At 42.1% G+C, this 21,748-nt stretch overlaps 1 protein-coding gene across 1 annotated transcript; it reads left to right on the top strand.

Moving 5' to 3' along the window:
* The first annotated feature begins 605 nt into the window (after positions 1-605).
* On the top strand, positions 606-18,737 carry alas1 (aminolevulinate, delta-, synthase 1). The gene is made up of 11 exons (XM_079510389.1): positions 606-776; positions 4,840-5,066; positions 6,049-6,219; positions 7,365-7,514; positions 8,687-8,906; positions 9,999-10,183; positions 11,653-11,832; positions 14,060-14,224; positions 16,818-17,086; positions 17,856-18,018; positions 18,139-18,737. The coding sequence occupies exons 2-11, from the start codon at positions 4,865-4,867 to the stop codon at positions 18,297-18,299; spliced, it is 1,866 nt and encodes a 621-aa protein (XP_079366515.1). The 5' UTR covers positions 606-776; positions 4,840-4,864; the 3' UTR covers positions 18,300-18,737.
* Positions 18,738-21,748: the final 3,011 nt, after the last annotated feature.

Raw genomic sequence — 21,748 nt, forward strand, 5'->3', positions numbered from 1 at the left:
CTACTGGTAGATCGCGATCTACGTACCTTTTGGGCACCCCTGGTGTAGGCTATATGAAAATCAATAAGATAGATTAGGCTACTTCTATATACGGAGTCATTATTTTTGATATAATTTCCAAAAGGATGAAACCCACCAGTGGTTCTAAATGATGTCACATCATCATCATCATCATCATCATCATCATCAAATGCTGGTCCTTACGTACGTGGCCCAAATTCCGAATAAATAATGGACCTTCATATGAAAAAGGTTGAATTGATTGATTGATTGAAATATTTATTAACAGTTTGCAGAATTACAGTACATTTCAAGCACAACTCAATACAAAGACTGTTAACTGTGAGTGGACGACCAATAAAGCATTACACTTGTTTACAAGAGGGTCCACCTTGTTCAATTCATCAAAATAAACCAAAGTAACCTAACCTAACCAACCACAGTGCATAACATGTAAAACATGAATGGGTGAAACTAAAGAAAAATGTAGGGGAAGGGCCACCTGACGTCACAACAAAACGTGTCTCGCGATAACCCCCTGCGTCACGATTCTTCTTGCCCTTATAAGCCGGTTGCATCTCGTCTGTCCTTTGGTTCGTCCTCAGTGTAGGATAACACGGCCGGCTGTGATCTTTATAACATCTCCCTCTCCCCTGACTTCCCAAACTTACTGCACTTTACCTGGCTCTGGATTCACACTGACAATCTGTTAGCTTATCTAAGCTGCTAGAGGACTGAGGAGGACATTTCTTTCTTTTTTACATTTCCCCGCAAAGGTAAGATGCCTCTCTCTCTCTTCCGTCATCATTTCGGTCTCCTTTCCCTGACACTATGGCTATAGCTAACCTTTAGCTAGTTAAAGTTCCTGCTGTCAGAACTACAATATGTTAGTGTATTACTGTTTACCCCTAACCCGGGGACAGACTATTAATAACAATGTAATAATCTAACGGATTGCGTAATGTTGTATTAGTTGACAAATTAAAATTTGACAACGAACTACAGGCTTTGAATCATCACACATATGGGCCATTATTAAACACAAGTTTGGTCTGCAGTCAATCAATGATCGTTTATGAAAGTAGTAGCCTCTGCACACTTTACATTATTGCTTGTACGACAATAGCGAAAATAGGTGATCCACAAGTTCACGTCCCATTGCTGATGTTTTCTCTTATTTGTATTTTTTTAATAAAAGGACGAATAGAATACTATATGGGCCGCTAGGGTTCATGGGGAATGAATGTTAGCCCTGAAACCTTGACAGTCATGACGCCACTTCACCTTGTTTTGCGCATATTGTTACATTTAAGTTAAAAGTCTACATATTCGTCTGATTTCAACTCTAAAGTGTCACCCCGGGGTGCCACGGACGATAGATTTTTTTTACGGGCGAGAATTAGCACCCGTGCATTCAGTATTATTCAATAAAACATGTTTTTTTATCCGACCGCCGGCCAGTTTCTAAGTTTTTCCACCATATGCTTTTAACTACGCGCCCCTATCGACTGGGTGGTGTACTGCACTCTTGATGCGTTATAACTTTTTTGTTAGAATTGCCACCGATCCGGGTTAAAACGCCTTTTGTTGAAGAATAAGGAATGCGCGGCTGCTAAAATCCGCCCGTACAACATTCTAACATCCGTGGCACCGGGGGTGAGCACTTTATATTTGAAAACAACCTTTTTATTTAGACGTGTGAACGTTGTAAATGTAACAAGGTGCGCGAAAAAGGGGTATATATTTCCGCCATTGTGAACCATGGCTATCTATCTCGACATTCAGGTCTACACAAGAGCTGGAATCGAATGTCAGCCAGTCGCGTGACAGAACTTAATTTAGAAACAACTTACGCACGTGGAAGTGTAGAGTACTAGTGTGAGTGTTTATTATTTATTCACAGTTCAATCTTATCTATATGTCGGCGTGGAAACTGGAAGGAAGGCCCTAAACAACAAGCATGTCATCATTATTAGTCATAGATATTCTTCGTTTTGGACTTTGGACCTTTTCCTTAGCGTGCGTGTGTGTGGTGTCAGTAGTAGTGGGGGATCATTTCCTGGAAAACTATCTGTAATCCAGGACTTTTACTGTAAATGGCGGACAAGGGTGTTGTTGGGCTAGCAGGTAATCATACTTTAACAGGCAGGGGTCCTTCACCTTGAGAGGTTTCAGGGGCTCCCTCCACCCCCCCCCCCCCCCCTTAATCGTGAGCATTATACAGTACTTGTGAAATTTGTTAATAGCCCGCACAAGAGTGTTTATATATCCGTCATTTTGGTCATTTTTCGCTGTCTTCTTGTCCTTTAATAGCTCTTGAGTAGGCTATAGAGACCTATTATTTTTGATGAATTGAAAATGGTGGGCCCTGTATGTTTCTTTTCCCTTTTTGACCTCCTTTATGATGCATTCCTGTCCTGTTCTTTTTGGCTATATAGAAGTGTCTATTTGTACGTCTCTTTTGTAATGTTTTGATGATTTGAACAAGGTGGACCCTCTTGTAAACAAGTGTAATGCTTTATGGTGTCGTCCACTCAGTTAACAGTATTTGTATTGAGTACTTAAAATGTACTGTAATTCTGCAAACTGTTAATAAATCAATCAAAAAACCTAGTTGGATTTGTGACGACCATTTCATATAACATATGATGACAGTCTTGTATCAAGGCTAGACCTATAAGTGCAAAGAATTTATTGATTCTTTTTTTAAAAGTATTTATTAACAGTTTGGAGAATTACAGTACATTTCTAGTACAACTCAATACAAGAACTGTTAACTGGACGACACCATAACATAAAGCATTACACACTTGTTTACCAAAGGGTCCACCATGTTCAATTCATCATAACATTTACAGACGTACAAATATACACTTCTATATAGCGGATAATGGAAGAACCAAGAATACAACAAATCTTGTCAAATGGGTGTCCATGACCTATTGCATATCAGACATTACAATTTCTTTTAAAAATCACACTTGTGTGAAGTGAGGGGCACTGTTATCATACATCACATTCTGTGCGCAACCAATCAAATCGTCACATTCCCGTGCAGCTACAAACACAAGCACGGCTCACACACACAAACGCACAAAGCTGGGCATAATAAAACAAAATTGTAAAGAATCACTGTACTATAGTTGGCAAGATGTGTTTGCCAGTGGTGGAAAATGTACTCAATTGTTTTACTTAAGTAAAAGTACCAATACTGCAATTTAGAAGTACTTCGTTACAAGAAAATGTACTAGTAAAAGTACAAAAGTATCGGCATCAAAATGTTCTTAAAGTACTAAAAGTAAAAGTACTCATTGTGCAGAATGTCCCATTTCACAAGTTCAAAATGTGTACAAAATCTATTAAATAGCAGATCTACAAGCTCACAATGCGTTGCAACACAACGCATTGTGAGCTTGTAGATTGTCTATTTTCAAATGGCCGAAATGTATAGGGTTGAAGTGGTTAATGTATGTTAAAATCGCCAAAGTAACTAGTAACTAAAGTTTTCAAATAATTGTAGTGAAGTAAAAGTACAAATTTTGGCTCTGAGATGTAGTGGAGTAGAAATAAAATTATTAATGGAAATACTCTAAAGTGCAAATACCTCAAAATTGTACTTAAGTACAGTACTCAAGTAAAAGTACTTAGTTACTTTCCACCACTGGTGTTTGCTAAGGTTTCTCTATTCACGGGGCAATGCACTTTCACCTGTTAAGGACACACCTGTTGCACCAAAAGAATGCATGGTGAACTGGAAATGCAGAAGTGGAAGTTAAACAAATGCATCCAGGGACCATACTAGGGACCAAACACGCTGGGTTTATACAAATTCAAAACAACTCTCCCCTTTACCAACTCGCCCCGGGCATACAGCCGGCGGAACAGCGCGGTCTGGTATTCCTAAAGTAATATAAGTAAATTATGCTTAAACGGTTAAACCTAACCTTATTCCTAACCTTAAGCTCAGTAAAACTATGCCTGCGAGATGGAATTGGGGCGACTGTACCTGTTACCGTTTATACTGCTAGTCTATTTATATACTCTCCACTGCGGTAAATGTCTCACCGAATTGGCAGATAACATATTGAAGTGAACTAGTGAAGTCCTATTATGCTTTATAACCTGGCCGCAAAATCACTGCTCAGAAACATTACTTGAACATGTGTGCACTGTTTCCCCATGTTGTTTTCGTCGACTAAAACCAAGACGAAAAATCTTCGTCAACTACCTTATTTCACTGACAAAAACTAAATGGAAACTCAATGAAAACCAAGCTATGATGACTAAAACTAAGACTAAATATATTGACAATTTCGTCAACAAATAAAAACTAGACTAAAATGTTAGGAAGGGACTAATGGACAAGAGATCCAGTATAAGTCATTTTACAATTAGTTGCATGCTGAAAATAGCCAATCTACAAGCCCACAACGCGTGGCGCGCCGCCGCGTTGTGAGCTTGTGGATCTCCTATTTTCAGCAAGTGAAAAAAAACGGCCATTACGACGGCATCAAGGCCCGCCAAAATACATTTTTGTTCGACTAAATCAACTGTAGATTTAGTCGACTAAAATCTTATGATATTTAGTCGAAGTCTAACGCTAAAACATTCCAGGTGTCTAAAAGGTGACAAACTAAATGAACTATTCAAGAAACTATGACTAAAACTAAAATAAAAAAAATGTGCTGCCAAAAACAACACTGGCTAGAGCTAAAAGTCCATGGATCTATTCTAAACCCCTTTCTTTCAGATAACCATTAGTATACTGTTCTGGAGATGTAACACTAAAACTTCCTGCAAATGTTCTTATTTCCATTCGGTCTCCTCCTTCTCTCCCAGGCTTTTTAAAAATCCATTGTTGACTATGGACGTGGTAGTGCGCCGCTGTCCGTTCCTGGCCCGCGTGCCCCAGGCGTTCTTCCAGCAGGCCAGGAAGAGCATGGTGGTGTACGCCCAGCAGTGCCCCATCATGATGGAGCTGGCCTCCAAGCCTCTGGGGCCCACGCTGGTCCGATCCCTCTGCTCCTCCTCGTCCCACCAGAAGACCGAGGACATCATGTCTGCCGGTGAGTGGGAGGTTTAGGTATAGCTAGTTTTAGGTATAGCTAGGTTTAGGTATAGCCAGTGGTGTTTTAGTCAAAGGGCAGTATTATGCGTGTCTTAAGTACCAGGTCTTATGACTTAACTTAAGACCTGGAGGCGTGGTCAATGCTGTTTGGCCACTCAGAATAGCCAAATGGCATTGATCACACCTCCATGTCTTAAGTTAAGTAATAAGACCTGGTACTTAAGACACGCATAATACTGCCCATAGTCTCTTGAATCGTTTTCGCTTAGTCACATTTTAGTCACCTGGAATGTGTTGGTGTTAGTTTAGTTTTAGTCGACTAAATGTCATGCGATTTTAGTCGACTAAATCTACAGGTGATTTAGTCGACTAAAATGTATTTTGGCGGGCCTTGATGCCGTCATAATGGCTGATTTTACACTTTCTGAAGATCTACAAGCTCACAATGTGCCGCAGCGGCTATTTTCAGCATGTAAACGAGTGTAAAAGGACTTATTCTGGATCTCTTGTCCACTAGTCCCTTCCTAACATTTTAGTCTAGTTTTTATTTGTTGACAATTGTCAATATATTTATATTTAGTCATCATAGCTTAGTTTCCATTTAGTTTTTGTCAGTGAATAAAGGTAGTCGACGAACATTTTTCGTCTTAGTTTTAGTCGACGAAAACAACACTGGGTATAGCTAGGTATAGGCAGGTTAGGTTTAGGGTTAGGTTTAGACGGGGCTCCATCTTGCACCACCCTTATCCCTTATCCCTAAACTTATTTGCCATTTTTTTAAATTGCAAAAAAAAAATTGCTTTCTCTTTAACTTATGGCATCCAGAAGTATGATTTTGATGAATAAAGGCCATTCAGGAAGTTTCACGAAAATGTGTTCTGACACGATATTGACTTTTAGTGCATAAATATCGGAAGTACACTTTTGAATTTTCTGTGTGTGTATCTTTTGCTCTAAAGCTTCCTCTCCTTTCTCTCCAGTGCCTAAGAAGTCCCAGCTGCCCCCTTACCACCCGATGCCACCCTCTGGCCAGGCGGCGGCCACCAAATGCCCCTTCCTGGCTGCCGAGATGGGTCAGAAGAACAGCAGCGTGGTCCGAGAGGTCAGCATGGAGCAGGAGGACGTTCAGGAGGTCCGCACTGTCCAGAACGGTAAGATTCATAATTCACATGGTAAATTTATCCAAGGCGCTTTACATAGATTGTGCATTACATTCACCCATTCACATTCACGCCGATGGCGGGGGAAACCATGCAAGGCACCAACCAGCACATCAGGAGCAATTAGGGGTTCAGTGTCTTGCTCAAGGACACTTCGACACTTCTGGGGGAACCCGGGTTCGAACTGGCAACCATCCAGCCACTCTACCCCTGAGTTCTGAATTTATTTATCACACTTAGAATATGCACAGTCGGGGAAACGTTGACAATTTACTGAAATGTTTTTACCCATCTAGGATTTGTATTGTATAAAATCCCCATGTCGCTTCAAATTGATGTTCATATTATATTCCTACTTTGGCCATCTTATGGCATGCTTACTAGCTGCTAGTATAGATATACAGGTCTAATATTGTTTTGCATCTTTGTGACGGGACTATTAAACATTCTCCCCATATCCCCCCCCCCCCCCCCCCCCCCCCCCCCCACACACACACACACACACACACATACAGGAACAGTTTTGACATAATGAATCATTTTGGAAATATTCAAATTTATCGTCCGATCGTGAGGAAAAACAATCGGTGATCTGGATCGGCCCTAAAAAAACCCGATGGGAGCACCTCTATAGTGTGTATTTGTAAAGGGTACTGTATTTGGGGGTGAAGTTGCATGGTCACATTTTCACATGGTCTGTATGTAGTAGACTAATCCTGTAAGATGCTGGTTTCTATGCTCTATGTTCCAGATCAGTGTTGTTTTTAAATGGAAACTAAATGAAAACTAAGCTATGATGAACTAAAACTAAGACTTCAGTATACTGACAATTTCGTCAAATAAAAACTAAAATGTTAGGAAGTCATTTTACACTTGGTTGCATGCCGAAAATAGCCGATCTACAAGCTCACAACGCGTCTATTTTCAGCAAATGTAAAAACAGCCATCACCTGTAGATTTAGTCGACTAAAATCTCATGATATTTAGTCGACTGAAACTAGACTAACACAAAGACATTCCAGGTGACTAAAATGTGACTAAAACTAAATAAACTATTCTTCAAGAGACTATGACTAAAACTAAAAAACTAAATTTTGCTGCCAAAAACAACAACACTGCTGCTCTGTATGTTCCAGATGTGTCCCCTATGCACCTGAAGCAGTCCTCCTCCATGAGCAACAACAACAAAGTGGGCGGGGGGGATCGTGCCACGTTGATGAGGAACCTCCTGAAACAACGGCCCAAACGAGTCTCTCACCTGCTACAGGACAACTTGCCCAGTCATGGTGAGTTGAGTTGGTTTGAGTTCCTAATAAACCCTTTCTGAAACCAGTCCTTTGACTTGAAGTGCTCTCGGGAGTGCCCCTCCAGCTGAATCAAGTTCCCTTGATTAGGGTGCTGGGTATAAAAAACAGTTACCCTCCGAGTAAACAGAAACAGGAAACAGACACCATTCATTGCCATGGTTACCATCATGCAATTGTGTTACCTGTTATTTTGTTTGTACAGTTATATTGCATTGTGTATGTTTGTGTGACATGTGGATTTCATGAATATGGAAAAAGGAAATGCAGCATGACTGTCAAAAATGACATGTCATATACATCCATGAGCCCTTGTGAACATCAGTTGGAGCGTTGTCTATTCTGCATCAGATGAAGATTGTTTAGGAGCAGTTTATTTATAATTTATTTGTGGTGGTACTTACATTTGTAGGTCGCGGTTTCCATGCGGACAGAGAGCAGGGCTGCACAAGGCAATCAAGTCTAGATCGGCACAGAGGGCTTGAGGGCTTTATAAGCCACTTCCACTCGAGGCTGCTTGGTTTCGAACGACACTTAATATGCGTGAATGCGCATATCGAGGGCACAGAGGGCTTGAGGGCTTTATAAGCCACTTCCACTCGAGGCTGCTTGGTTTCGGACGACACTTAACACATTGAGAGCCCACGCTTAACTGCCCAAAATCACTTTCACCTAGAAAATCCATTCACATTTTTTATAATTCAGCTGACTGTGGAGACACATGCTGGAACTTTTTACTTTGAAATGTTTTATAGTTTCTGAGTTATTTAATTTAAACGCCAAATGCATTCTCAATGGCGAAAAAAACAAACTTTGGCACCAAGTGTTTTGATTTTTCTGATTTTTTTTTTTTTTTCAAAGACGTCCACAGACGTCTTGGGCTATGCACGTTGCGCAATACCCAGGACGTCCACAGACGTCTTGGGCACAAGATGTGTTAATATGCGTGAATGCGCATATCGAGGGCAAGTGTGCAGGGCGAGTGGCGAGGAGGTTTCAAAAAGAGGGCTAGCGTCCATGTTTTCCGGGCATGTCTCAATAGGCAAACATTCAGAGGAAAACATGTAAATATATAAACATACTTGACCCTGTTTTCCTGACTCTGTTACCTGTCCTGACTCGACAACCAACCTCCCTCTACCCATTTTTAACAGTCTCCAACTTCCATTACGATGGCTTATTTGAGAAAATGATTGAGGAGAAGAAGAGCGATCACACCTACCGCGTGTTCAAGACCGTCAACCGGCTGGCCACCGAGTTCCCCATGGCAGAGAACTACACGGATTCCTTGGAGGACAAGAAGGAGGTGTCCGTTTGGTGCAGCAACGACTACCTGGGCATGAGCCGACACCCGCACGTGGTGCAGGCCATCATGTAAGTGTTTGAGGAGGAGGCTGTTGTGTGTGTGTGTGTGTGTATTTGCATGTGTAATTAGGCCTCACTCACTGCACTAGGCTGTACCTTTTGTCATGCTAGTGTGTGTGTGTGTGTGTGGGTGGGTGGGTGGGCGGGCGGGGTCAAGTGTTATTGGGCTAATCGGCACTATAGGCTGCAGCTTTGTTATGCTATTATTACTGTCTTTCTGAAGATAGTGGTGAAGTGGTCCTTTAATGAGATGTTATAAGCGTCTTTGTCTTAGATGAAAAAAGAAAATTGCACAGTAGGTGTAATGGGTTGTAAACCCATTTCTCACACTAAATAATGCAGGGTGGACCCTTGGAGTATAAATATAATGGAGACGTCACCAAGAGGAACCCCTGAGGTGAAGTGGACATAGTGGCCGAATTTGGCAGTGCAGCTCGAGCCAGCGCTGGGCCGTTGACTATCATTGCGCACGTTCACGTTATTGGGGCAATGACACGTGAACGCGAACACGCGCAATGATAGTCAACGGCCAGCGCGTTCACGATTTGGCCCTATCCAGCCCAGAATGCACTATGTTCCTACCCGGAAGGAGGAGTGAAATCGCCTCATGCGCTTTTGAGCAACTGACCTGAGGATGATTCTACAAATGTCTTCTAAATGTCGTTCTCAAATATTTTCATGTCAAGGACCCCCAAATATGTTATGTAATTGGCCGCCGACCCCCATCTGAAAATGTGTTGTTCCAGGGACCCCCCCCCCCAGAAGCAAATATTTGAGTTAAAAAAACGTTCGCTCTGAAAGAATATATTCAAACATTTGGGCCACATTTTCATGATTTTTCAAAAATAGCAGACCTACAAGCTTGTAGATCTGCTATTTTTCAACAGCTAAAGTACAACATAATGCTTACAACACCAAAAGGGGTTCCCGCCCAAAATGGGTTAATGCAAGTGGATGGGAGGAGAAATCCGGTGACGTCTCTATTAATATATATATATATATATACTCTAAGGGTGGACCACATACATTCTGACTGGCTGGAAGATTCTGATGCAATACACATGATGTGTTAAAAATAAATCCAAATTTTGTTTTTTTCAGGGAGACGTTGAAGAAGCACGGTTCGGGAGCAGGCGGGACCAGAAACATCGCGGGGACCTCCAAGTTCCACGTGGAGCTAGAGCAGGAACTGGCTGACCTCCACGGGAAGGACGCCGCACTCCTCTTCACTTCCTGCTTCGTCGCCAATGACTCCACCCTCTTCACCCTCGCCAAGATGCTGCCAGGTAAATCCAACATCAAACTAATTCACCCTTTGTCAAGTCCCGCCCGTGGTTGTGCCCCTCTTCGCACCCATTGGTTGCCGTTTAGTGGTTGGACAAAAATCCTTTCTCTCCATCCACTACCATTGAAATAACGTGTTTTTTCAGTTGCTTCGTATTGATATTCTGTGCGTTCAATTGTTATTTTAAACTTGGTGTCAGTAAAAAGGAACATCACAGGTGCAGCATGGTGACTGCAGGGTATATCATGTTTGTTTTTAGTTTTTTTCCAAAAATTATGTTTTAGCAAATTCAACATAAACGAGGCTGAACCAGGGCGGAACAAGGCAGAAAGAGCCTGCTGGTTAGTCTGACAAATGGTCAATTGGCTGTCTTCAGGTCTAATTGACTACCAAAACGGGGATCCGTTTCAGGGTAAACTAGATAAATAGTCCCCACAGGAATCTGCAGGAAAAAAAGTCTTGATTCCGTGGCGAACATTCATAATTCAGCGGACAACAATCCTTGATTCCGCGGCTTAATATTACGTGGGCATTAAATTATTTAACCTGCAATGACCAGTTATCAAGCTATTTTTTTTTTTTTTAAATAGGTAGAATCTTTCATGAAATAGATACAATTAATTGTAATTATGGATGTGTCGATCAAAGATTCCAATAATCGTTTTTGGGGATCGATTATTATTATATTGTTTTAATTATTTGTTTTGGTTGCAAAGGTTGTCATTCAAACCCTCCCGCGATCGCGGATTCCTGTGGGGACTAGATAAAGTGCCCCTCGGGGAACAGGTCTCCACCAGGGCAGGTCAGGTTGTGGCCTCCTTGTGGCGCTATAATAGGCCAATGTGAAAAGGGGTGGCATTTCTTCTTACGCCTTGGATGGCAATTGGATGATTTGAGGCATTTTGTTCCAAAAATGTGTTTTGCAAACATCCACCTGTTGGTGGCGCTATAACAGGCCAATGTGAAAAGGGTGGGATATATTCCTCAGCCTAGTAGGAAAGTCTGTGAAAGATTTCACGTAAATTGCACGCTGCTTTCATGATTTGAGGCTTTTTGTTAAAAACGGGCCAATCCTGCAAACTTTGAAAGCCAATGTTAGCCAATTAGGATGGAATATGAAATATCGGACAGATCCGTCTTGAACACATGACTATAGAGATGGTGTGTAACGATTTGCGGGATTTTTGGACAGAATCTCGAGGAGTAATATAAAAAAATGTGCCTCCTGGTGGCGCTATAACAGGCCGTTGTGGAAAATGTGGGGCAGAGGTTCATCGTTTGCATCCAGGGAGTGTGCATGCAAAACAGTGCCGGAGATTAGCTGGTAACAGACGGACGGACACACACACACACACACGGACGGAGTGCCTTCGGCCTGGTGGAGACAATTAGTTTACCCTTTTTTTTTATTACTGTTCCAGCAGTGAGAGTAAAGGGGGCTAAATGACTGAACCTGTTTTGTCCTCCCAGGGTGTGAGATCTACTCTGACGCAGGCAACCACGCGTCCATGATCCAGGGCATCCGGAACAGCGGCGCCAAGAAGTTCATCTTTGGCCACAACGACGTGGCCCACCTGAGAGAGCTGCTACAGAAGGGAGACCCCACCAAGCCCAAGATCGTGGCTTTTGAAACGGTTCACTCTATGGATGGTCAGTGTCTGATGGTTCCTCTTTCTTAAACATTATGACAACATAATAACGTTTTATATATTTGCTGATGGCTGATACTTGAAAATATAAAAATATAATATGAACCATTCAGGGGGTGAAGGACAAAGCACCACAGCATAGTGTAAAATAAGGCCTTTCTCTTCCTCGTGTCCTCCACAGTTCTCCCTATAATACATAATACATACATAATAATAATACATACAATTTATATAGCGCTTTTCAAGGTACCCAGGTACAGAAAAAAATAAAAACGGTTTTATTGGAAAAAAAGTAAACTAGTTAACAAGTCAAAAGGTTAAACTAGAAACAAGGTAGGCAGACAAGGAGGGGGGAGGGGGATTATGTGGGAAAAGCAAGTCTGAAAAGGTGGGTTTTGAGTGTTCTTTTGAACATGTCAAAGGTGGGGTCAGCTCTGATGTGGGCTGGGAGTGAGTTCCACAGCGAAGAGGCGGCCACTGCGAAGGCCCTGCTGTCACCCCAGGTTCTCTTGTTGGACTTGTGGGGTTCCAGTAGGTTGGCAGTGCTTGACCTGAGGGAGCGGGTGGGGACATGGCGTTGGATGAGTTCAGAGAGGTAGAAGGGGGGCCTGGTTGTTGAGGGCTTTGTATGTGGTGGTGAGTATTTTGAGGTCAATTCTGAATTTGACTGGGAGCCAGTGCAGTTCACGGAGGACCTTTCTTAGAAGCACTTCTAGCCAAGTCGGAGACAGATGCAACCACACCCCAAGGCCCTGGTTGTTTTCCTAACACCAGGTCCTTGTTGTTGTCCTAACGTGAACCAAACGGAGCTTCTAGGTTTGACGTAGTGTAATCAGCTGTTCAGAACAGCAGGTGTGGAATGTGCAGCAGACAGCCAGGCACACCGGGAGCATGGGCATTCACTTCTAGTCATTTTGACTAGTTGACTAGTTGCCTAGTTTACTAGTCGACTAGTTGTTTAACTACCTATTATGTATACAAAATTATATTATATATTATATTTGTACATTTAAAAACTGTGTAAATTGGTGACTATAACATAATCTACCTGATCTTGAGGTCTGCAAAATCGGGGAGAAAAAAGGTCTGCAAAGTGGATTTACTAGTCTACTAGTTTAATAGTCGACTAGTTGCTTAATGCCCGGCGGGAGCCATCAGATGGATGGATGAAATGAGTGAATACAAAGTATTGATCTTCACACATTACATATTTCCATGACACAACTTCAACCCAGTCCCAGATGCCTTTTTATTAGCATTTTGAATGATTTTTATTTTTTTAATGAATGAATAGTTTATTTTGGTACTTACATTTTCATGTTTAAAAGACAGTTACATGATCAGGTTTAGCACCGAAAAGGTGTAGGCTGAAGCCAAAGTTTATTATGCCTACCCTTTTTTAAGAGTAACATTAGTTGCTGACAAAACAAAAACCAAGTAAGAAGAAAAGACACAGCAGAAGCAGAGAAGAGAACAAAACATTTTTATTTTTTGCACAGCATGTCTGAAGTGTCCAGAATACCTTACTATCTGTGACGTCAGTGAGTCAGTCTCTGTTATTAAGTGGGTTCTGAAGGGTCCCTGTGGAGTGCTGGCTCTGCGTCATCACTCCCGAGTACTTTTCAATGACTTCTTTTCATTCCGTCAAATACAAACTCTGGGTGTATCTGTTTTTCCCAGATAATTTGTTCTATCCACTTCAACCACTTTCAGCCTGCATGTCCTCCCTATTTTGAGATGGGTGAAAATTGTAAAAGAAAAGTGGCAAATACGTCAAGATTGCCTATTTTCGCTATTCAAAGTATGCCGTAACATGGCTAACCTGTTTTACCTTTCAGGGCGGGAACCCCTTTTGGTGTTTCAAGCATTTAATATGTTCTACTTTAGCCATTGAAAAATAGCAGATCTACAAGCTCATACGAGCGTATAGGTCTGCTATTTTTTTTAAATAGCGAAAATGTGGCGCAAACCTTTGAATATATATTCAGAGTGAACATTTTTTAACTCAAATCTTTGCTTCTGGAAGGTCCCTAGAACTACATATTTTCAGATGGGGGTCGGCGGGCCAATTACATATATTTTAGGGGGTCCTTGACATGAAAATGTTTGAGCACGACTGACATAGAAACATGGGGTTTATCAGGATTTAGAAGACATTTGTAGAATGATAGAATATTTTCTCAGGTCTAAATGGGTTATTTTGTCCCTCTCTGCTGTTAACCCCCCAGGCGCGGTGTGTCCCCTGGAGGAGATGTGTGATGTGGCCCATGAGTTTGGGGCCATCACCTTCGTAGACGAGGTTCACGCCGTGGGGCTGTACGGGTCCCGGGGAGGAGGTATCGGGGACCGGGACGGGGTCATGCACAAGATGGACATCATCTCAGGGACTCTAGGTAAGCATCTAGATGAGATCTTTGTTACTGTAAAAGACGTACAACGTAACTTTGTTTAGTGCTTCCCAGTGTTGTTTTCGTCGACTAAAACCAAGACGAAAAATGTCCGTCGACTACCTTTTTTTTCACTGACAAATTACATGGAAACTAAATAAACTAAGCTATGATGACTAGAGCTAAAACGGGACTAGTCATTGTTTAGACATTAGTCCTACAACTACAACCTATCTCAAACCCTAACCCTAACCTCCCACGGGGCAGCAAACCTAACCTTAACCAATGACTAGTCTAAACTAATTATGCACCCCAGCTAAGACTAAATATACTGACAATAAGCCTATCTCACAGAATTTCCCCGCCCCCCTTAATACGCCCCCTTTCGGGGTTAGTGGTGATAGCGTGACGTCACTCCATAGACGCTACATGTTAACAGAGGTAATTTAAGAAGTCTACAACTTTTGTTTTCTCAAGGTAAGGTTTGTTCTATCTGTTCGAGCTGATTTACCATCTTGTTTGCTTCATAATAATATTGGTCTGTCACATTTTTAATTTTTTACATTAGAAAATGTACTTAGATTCTCCAGAGAAAAAAACGTGTAAATGCTAATGTTAAAGACACCACTATTTACCGGAAGTGGGCGTGGAAAGCGGGCTGTGAGATAGGCCTATTAAATATTTCACTAAAACATTCCAGGTGACTAAAATGTGACTGAAACTAAATAAACTATTCAAGAGACTATGACTAAAACTAAAATCAAAATTTGCTGCCAAAAACAACACTGGTGCTTCCACAAACGGCACTATCAACAAACGTCCGGCTGGGGAAACTCTCTCCTGTCAGGTGAAAAGAAGCAGCTTGGACTCCTCATGCATAGATGGAAGCATGAGGTCTGTCCGCTGCCCGCAGGTTGTCTGAGTGTAGTGCCCAGGATTACATTAGATAATTGACACTGGGTGAAAAAATGGGTTGCAAAATCGTGCAGACGTGTACACACACACACACACACACACACACACACACACACACACACACACACACACACACACACACACACAGACTTGGTGCATTTATAGTTAGATAATACATGGCATTATGGATGGATTGGATTGACATTACAGGCTAGGAGCCACGCCGATCCACACAGATTACATTCGATTTTGTTTGTATTTTTGTTGTCTGTATTCGTCAGCCATTGGGTTTTAGCTTTGTGGGGAAACGTTACACTTTGGTGGCGATCCTCCCGGCAAACTCATGTTGTTTGACATTCAGTGTTTGGTCACCCAATATACCACAGCGGCTTAGAGAAGCTCCGCTTTAACCGGAGGTGTTCTGCTCCTGTTGCTAGGAGACTGTCGTCTCCTGTGATTCTCTTATTGAATCTCCCCTGAGGCTGTCGTCGAAGTGAGAGGGACAATTATTCCTTCAGAGCTCATGCAGCCTCTCTGTCACTTCAAAGTGATCCCCAGTGTGTTCAGAATATTTGGAGACCGTTTCTCCCGAGAAAACGAATAAAAAAAACAAACGGGAAAGGGTCGTGTCGTGTATTGCCTAAACTATTCTCCACATCGAACCTCTCAACAGTGTCTTGTTGCTGCTTATGAAAATGCAGTATTCGCTGGAAAGCTCAAGGATTGCGTGTATAGTACGTTAGATCTTTGGCGATTCAGAAAAATATGCCCAAACAAAGTATTTTTGAATTGGTCCGGCCCAGAGCCATCTAATAGAAGAGCTACGATATAGAGGGGGCAGAAACCGAGTGCTCAACCTGAACTGAGCCAAGCTGGAGTTGGAAATGCATTGTTTTCAACGAGGGCGGCGCAAACGAGAGCTATTTTAAGCATGTGTGCAACATGACAACTGTTTTTTTAAGTATTGTACAGTAACGACTAAAGTCTCTTTAATGTTTATGTTGTGCTATTACTACAAGAACAATCTAAAATAAACCTATTTAAGATCATTAAAGCTGTAAAACTTCCATTGTGACTTCCATTGGAAATTCATTGGGGCAAGATGTAAACAAACCCTTTGTTTACATCTAGCATCCAACAATGTTGTATGCTAGATCGAAAGGTGTTAGTGAGGCCTTAGGGTGCAAGTGGATGCGCGCACATCTTCAAAATGGCTGCGGCCACTGTCCCACTTTGACTGTTATGCTAACGAACAGCAGCTAACGATCTGATCAAAACATGGATTAAAGTATATAAACCCTGGAAAACTTCTGGCAGGCTAGACGATTAATTTAAGCCTATACGGTTCTGGCGGGCTGCGTGTTAACTCATTCTGGGCGGGAACCTCTTTTGGTGTTTTAAGCATTATGTCCTTCTCTATTGAAAAATAGCAGATCTACAAGCTATTCAGAGTGAACGTTTTGAACTAAAATCTTTGCTTCTGGATGGTCCCTGGAACAACATATTTTCAGATGGGGGGGTCGGTGGCCAATTACATATATTTGTGGGGGTCCTTGACATAAAAAAAACGATTTTCAGAAAACTCTCCAGGATTTAGAAGGCATTTGTAGAATCGTCCTCGGGTCGAAATGGGTCTAAAACCATACAGGGGCTAATAACTGCATGCTACTACTCTTGTTTTCAGGCAAGGCCTACGGCTGCGTCGGGGGTTACATCGCCAGCACCTCCACGCTGGTGGACGCGGTGCGATCCTACGCCGCCGGCTTCATCTTCACCACCTCCCTGCCGCCCATGCTGCTGGCCGGAGCCCGGCAGTCCATCCGGACCCTCAAGGGGGAGGAGGGCCGCGCGCTGCGGCGCAAGCACCAGCGCAACGTCAAGCTGCTGAGGCAGATGCTGATGGACTCGGGGCTGCCCGTGGTGCACTGCCCCAGCCACATCATCCCCATCCGGGTGAGTTGACTGTAGCAGCGGCAGCATTTATTGTCCTAACCCATTTTGGGTGCCGGGGAACCCCTTTTGGTGTTTAAGTTTTTAATGCTTTAGCTATTGAAAAATAGCCTGTAGGTCTGCTATTTTTTTAAACGTTTTTTTAACTCAAAAGTTTGCTCTTGGAGGGTCCCTTGAAACACAATATTTTCAGATGGGGTCGGTGGCCAAATATATATATATATATATATATATATATATATATGATTTTTGGGGTCCTTGACATGAAATATTTTGAAAACCACTGATATAGAAACATGTTTTTTTTTTTTTTGCAAACTGTCATGATTTAGAAGACATTTGTAGAATCTGGTGTCAGTCCTAAATGGGCTCACCCATCAAGACCTGAGACCAGATTCTACAAATGTCTTCTAAAAGTCCTGACGGTTTCCCAAAAATGTTCATGTCAAGAAACGCCTAGAATGATATGTATTTGGCTGCCGGCCGCCACCACCAAATATTTTGTTCCCGGGACACACCAGAAGAAGATTTTAGCTAAAAAAGTTTATTGGGAAAGAATATATATTCAAAGATTTGCGACACATTTTCACAATTTTTCAAAAATGGCAGATCTACAATCTTGTAGCGCGGCACTCGGTACCACACTGAGCTTGTAGATCTGCTAAAGTTTAAGATAATGGTTATAATAAGTGGTTAAAAGCTATAAGGTGACACAGATTCGTTCCAAATCTTATTGGGTGTGTGTGTGTGTGTGTGCCTTCTCGTTGTACAGGTGTCCGACGCAGAGAAGAACACGGAGGTGTGTGACATCATGATGAGTCGTTACAACATCTACGTTCAGGCCATCAACTACCCCACGGTGGCCCGCGGCGACGAGCTCCTTCGCATCGCGCCCACGCCACACCACACGCCCCAGATGATGCAGTACTTTGTCGGTAAGAGGAGCTAATAAGTCCGTCCCAATGTTGGTCTATAAAACGGGTTCAATAAACAAAGTGTTTTCTCTCTTTCATTCCTTCCTAATTCTCTGTTTCCTTGCATGTTGTTGTTAACAGAGAAGCTGCTTCACACCTGGGCCGACGTGGGCCTGGAGCTGAAGCACCACACCTCGGCGGAGTGCAACTTCTGCCAGCAGCCGCTGCACTTTGAGCTGATGAGCGAACGGGAAAAGTCTTACTTCAACGGCCTTAGCCACCTGATCTCCGCCTGCGCCTGACCATGTCGCCCCCCCCCGGGCCACCACTACCACCGCGGGGCCAGAGTGTAGAGTAGGAGAGTAGCGACACGCTTTGATCTCGCCGCAAAGCGGGCGCCTATGGGCTATAGTTCCAAACATTGCTCCTATGGATGGAACTATCCCATTGAGATAGAATGAGCACTTCCGCATTCCATTGTTGCGATGGGAGACGCTAGTGTCGCCACTCTCTTACTGTATTACTCTGCGCGCGGCTGGCTCGAGAGGCCCGATGAGCACACTTGACAACCATTCCTCAAGTTACTGTCACTATAGAATGTATTGTTGTTGGTCGTCTTTAATACTGTATGTGTTTCTGAAGATATCGTGTTATTTAAAGAAGATATTTCACTATATGCTCTATAATATTATGGTTACAATCAAATATAAAAGAGGTGCAATTGTCTTGCCATAAGAGTACTGGGGTGTGTTCCTTTTTTTTTAAATTTCAGGGCAGTGTGGATTTCGTCGACTAAGACGAAAAATGTTCGTCGACTACCTTTTTTTTTCACTGACAAACTAAATGAAAACTAAGCTATGATGACTAAAACTAAGACTATATTGACAATTTCGTCAACAAATAAAAAATAGACTAAAATGTTAGGAAGGGACTATAGTGGACAAAATATCCAGTATAAGTAATTTTGCACTTGGTTTGAATGCTGAAAATGTACTGTATATGTGAACAGAAATCGAACTGTATTTTAATTAGAACCCCTTGGCAGGATGATTGATCTTGGCTGTATTCAAATGCTTCGGTAACCATACTCCTTTTTCAGATATGTTTGGTTTGTACACACTCAGACCTTTTAATGAATAATGGCTGAAGGAGTGAATGGCCCCTCACTTCCAGTATCCAGCATGCTTCCTTTCCAAAAAGCACTACAATTCAGCAAAAACAGAGGACGATTATAAAAAAACAGTTTTCTGATAAACCTATGTTTCTATGTCAGTGGTCCTCAAAACATTTTCACGTCAAGCACCCCCAAAATTATATGTAATAGGCTGCCGACCCCCATCTGAGAATAATGTTTCAGGAACCCTGCGGAAGGAAAGATTTTAGTTAAACTCACTCTGAAAGAATATATATTCAAAAAGATTTTAGTTAAAAACGTTCGCTCTGAAAAAATGTATATTCAAAGATTTGTGCCACATTTTCACGATTTTTCAAAAATATCAGACCTACAAGATTAATTGAATAGCAGACCTACAAGCTCGTAGTGCGGCACTCTGCCGTGCTACAAGCTTGTAGGTCTGCTATTCAATTAATTTTGTCTGGTTCAGGTCTTAGTAACTTTTGATCAAAGTAAAATCTTCACATTTAAAGTCACATGAGTCAAAAATAGCATACACATTTTTTGAACTTTTTTTACCCCTCCCTCCCCCAGAGTTCCCGCTCTGAAAGAGCCACAACCCTGGTATCTTGTACCATTAACAATGAAATAAAAGGCACATACAAATATACATATTCAAAAATAGAAGAAATTAATCAAATAGACACATTATGCAAACAAATAACAATAAATAAAAACAATTACAGTAGGGTCAGTGTAATGAGTTAAGGATTGTTGATGTCAGCCGCGTTCATCCTCTCAATATATGATGATAAAGGTTGCCAAATGGTGTAAAATGTTAAAGCACCAGCGTACCCTCGAATCTTCTCCAATGTCAAATGATGTAAAACATCATTAACCCAAGATTTAAAGGTTGGTGGTAATTTTTCCTTCCATTTAAATAGTATTAGCCGCCTAGCCAAAAGAGATGCAAAGGCTATCATATTCTTGTTTTGCCGGCTAAGACGTAGATCTTGGGAAATAACTCTGCAATAGTGGCAGAGGGTTCTATGGGCACTTCTAATACATCTGAAAATGTTTTAAATATTGATTGCCAAAATGTATTTAGCTTTGGACAAAACCAAAAAGCATGTGCAAGGGTAGCTTGATCTTGATTGCAACGATCACATAGGATCCATGGTAGGAACAAACTTAGATAGTTTTACTTTGGACCAGTGGAGGCGATGTGTAACCTTAAACTGAATAATAGTATGCCTTAGACAGATTGAAGAGGAGTGTATCGTAGGTCTTAGTAACTTGATTACTTTGGCCCACTTACCTAGTTCTGGTCATGAGAGATGGTACACATCTTGTGTAATCATTTTGAGACGAGAGGGATCCATTTCTAACTGACATTATGTTGACAGATCCTATTTGTTTTCACAATGTTTCCTGTGTGTGTGTGTGTGTGTGTGTGTGTGTGTGTGTGTGTGTGTGTGTGTGTGTGTGTGTGTGTGTGTGTGTGTGTGTGTGTGTGTGTGTGTGTGTGTGTGTGTGTGTGTGTGTGTGTGTGTGTGTGTGTGTGTGTGTGTGTGAAAAAGAGCAAGAGAGAATGGATTTGGTAATACTGACCCACTATGACAGTGGAATCACACACGCACACATAGTTACGACATCTATCATCTTCAAAATGTTCGAAATGTAGGGCACCTGCCTGGCTGTTATATAAACCCCAATATGATATTGTTCAACCTACACGTAATACAGATGACCCTAATTTGTGGCTTTTGACACATAAAAACTTAATATTCATGAAAACACATTTGGCCCACAAACACACACACTCACCATTAGTTGTAGAACATTTTCATTTAGGTGTGAAATATAGCAACTTAAAGGGATAGTTCAGATCTTTTTTAACTTAAGTTGTATGAAATACTTGCCATTAATATAGTGGTTGCAACTGTATTAATTGATTGCCCGAGTCCCGTAGTGGGAGTTCTGCTCTGGTTTTGGTGAATATTAAGTAGTTCCGGTCATTGTGTGGGGGGCACAGGGGGCTACACATTAAAAGTAAATTAATCCACAAAACTAACGTAATTTGTATTATTGACCTATTTCTAAAATATTAGTGCGACTTTAGTTCATTTTTCTCTATCACGTGGAACTATGTCACTATGCCCAAAAAAGTAGTTCCATGTGATAGAGGGGTCAAAGAAAAAAGTTGAACGAAAGTTGCGACATGGACTGTGAGGGTCCATGTCTCGGCCCCATACAGCAATACTGACTCCACTGAGGGTCCATGTCTCGGCCCCATACAGCAATACTGACTCCACTGTGAGGGTCCATGTCTCGGCCCCATACAGCAATACTGACTCCACTGTGAGGGTCCATGTCTCGGCCCCATACAGCAGTACTGACTCCACTGTGAGGGTCCATGTCTCGGCCCCATACAGCAGTACTGACTCCACTGTGAGGGTCCATGTCTCGGCCCCATACAGCAGTACTGACTCCACTGTGAGGGTCCATGTCTCGGCCCCATACAGCAGTACTGACTCCACTGTGAGGGTCCATGTCTCGGCCCCATACAGCAGTACTGACTCCACAGTAGCTATGAACAGCCGCCTCTTAAAGCCTTCTCCCATATCTCCCATATCA

The sequence above is a fragment of the Electrona antarctica genome, assembly GCF_951216825.1.
Source record: "Electrona antarctica genome assembly, chromosome: 9".
Taxonomy (NCBI): Eukaryota; Metazoa; Chordata; class Actinopteri; order Myctophiformes; family Myctophidae; genus Electrona; species Electrona antarctica.

Bases quoted from the DNA above. Each gene is read 5' to 3' on its own strand.
- alas1 (XM_079510389.1), top strand. From the start codon at position 4,865: ATGGACGTGGTAGTGCGCCGCTGTCCGTTCCTGGCCCGCGTGCCCCAG. The intron at 5,067-6,048 runs GTGAGTGGGAGG...CTTTCTCTCCAG, and splicing joins CGAGGACATCATGTCTGCCG to TGCCTAAGAAGTCCCAGCTG. The intron at 17,087-17,855 runs GTGAGTTGACTG...CTCGTTGTACAG, and splicing joins GCCACATCATCCCCATCCGG to GTGTCCGACGCAGAGAAGAA.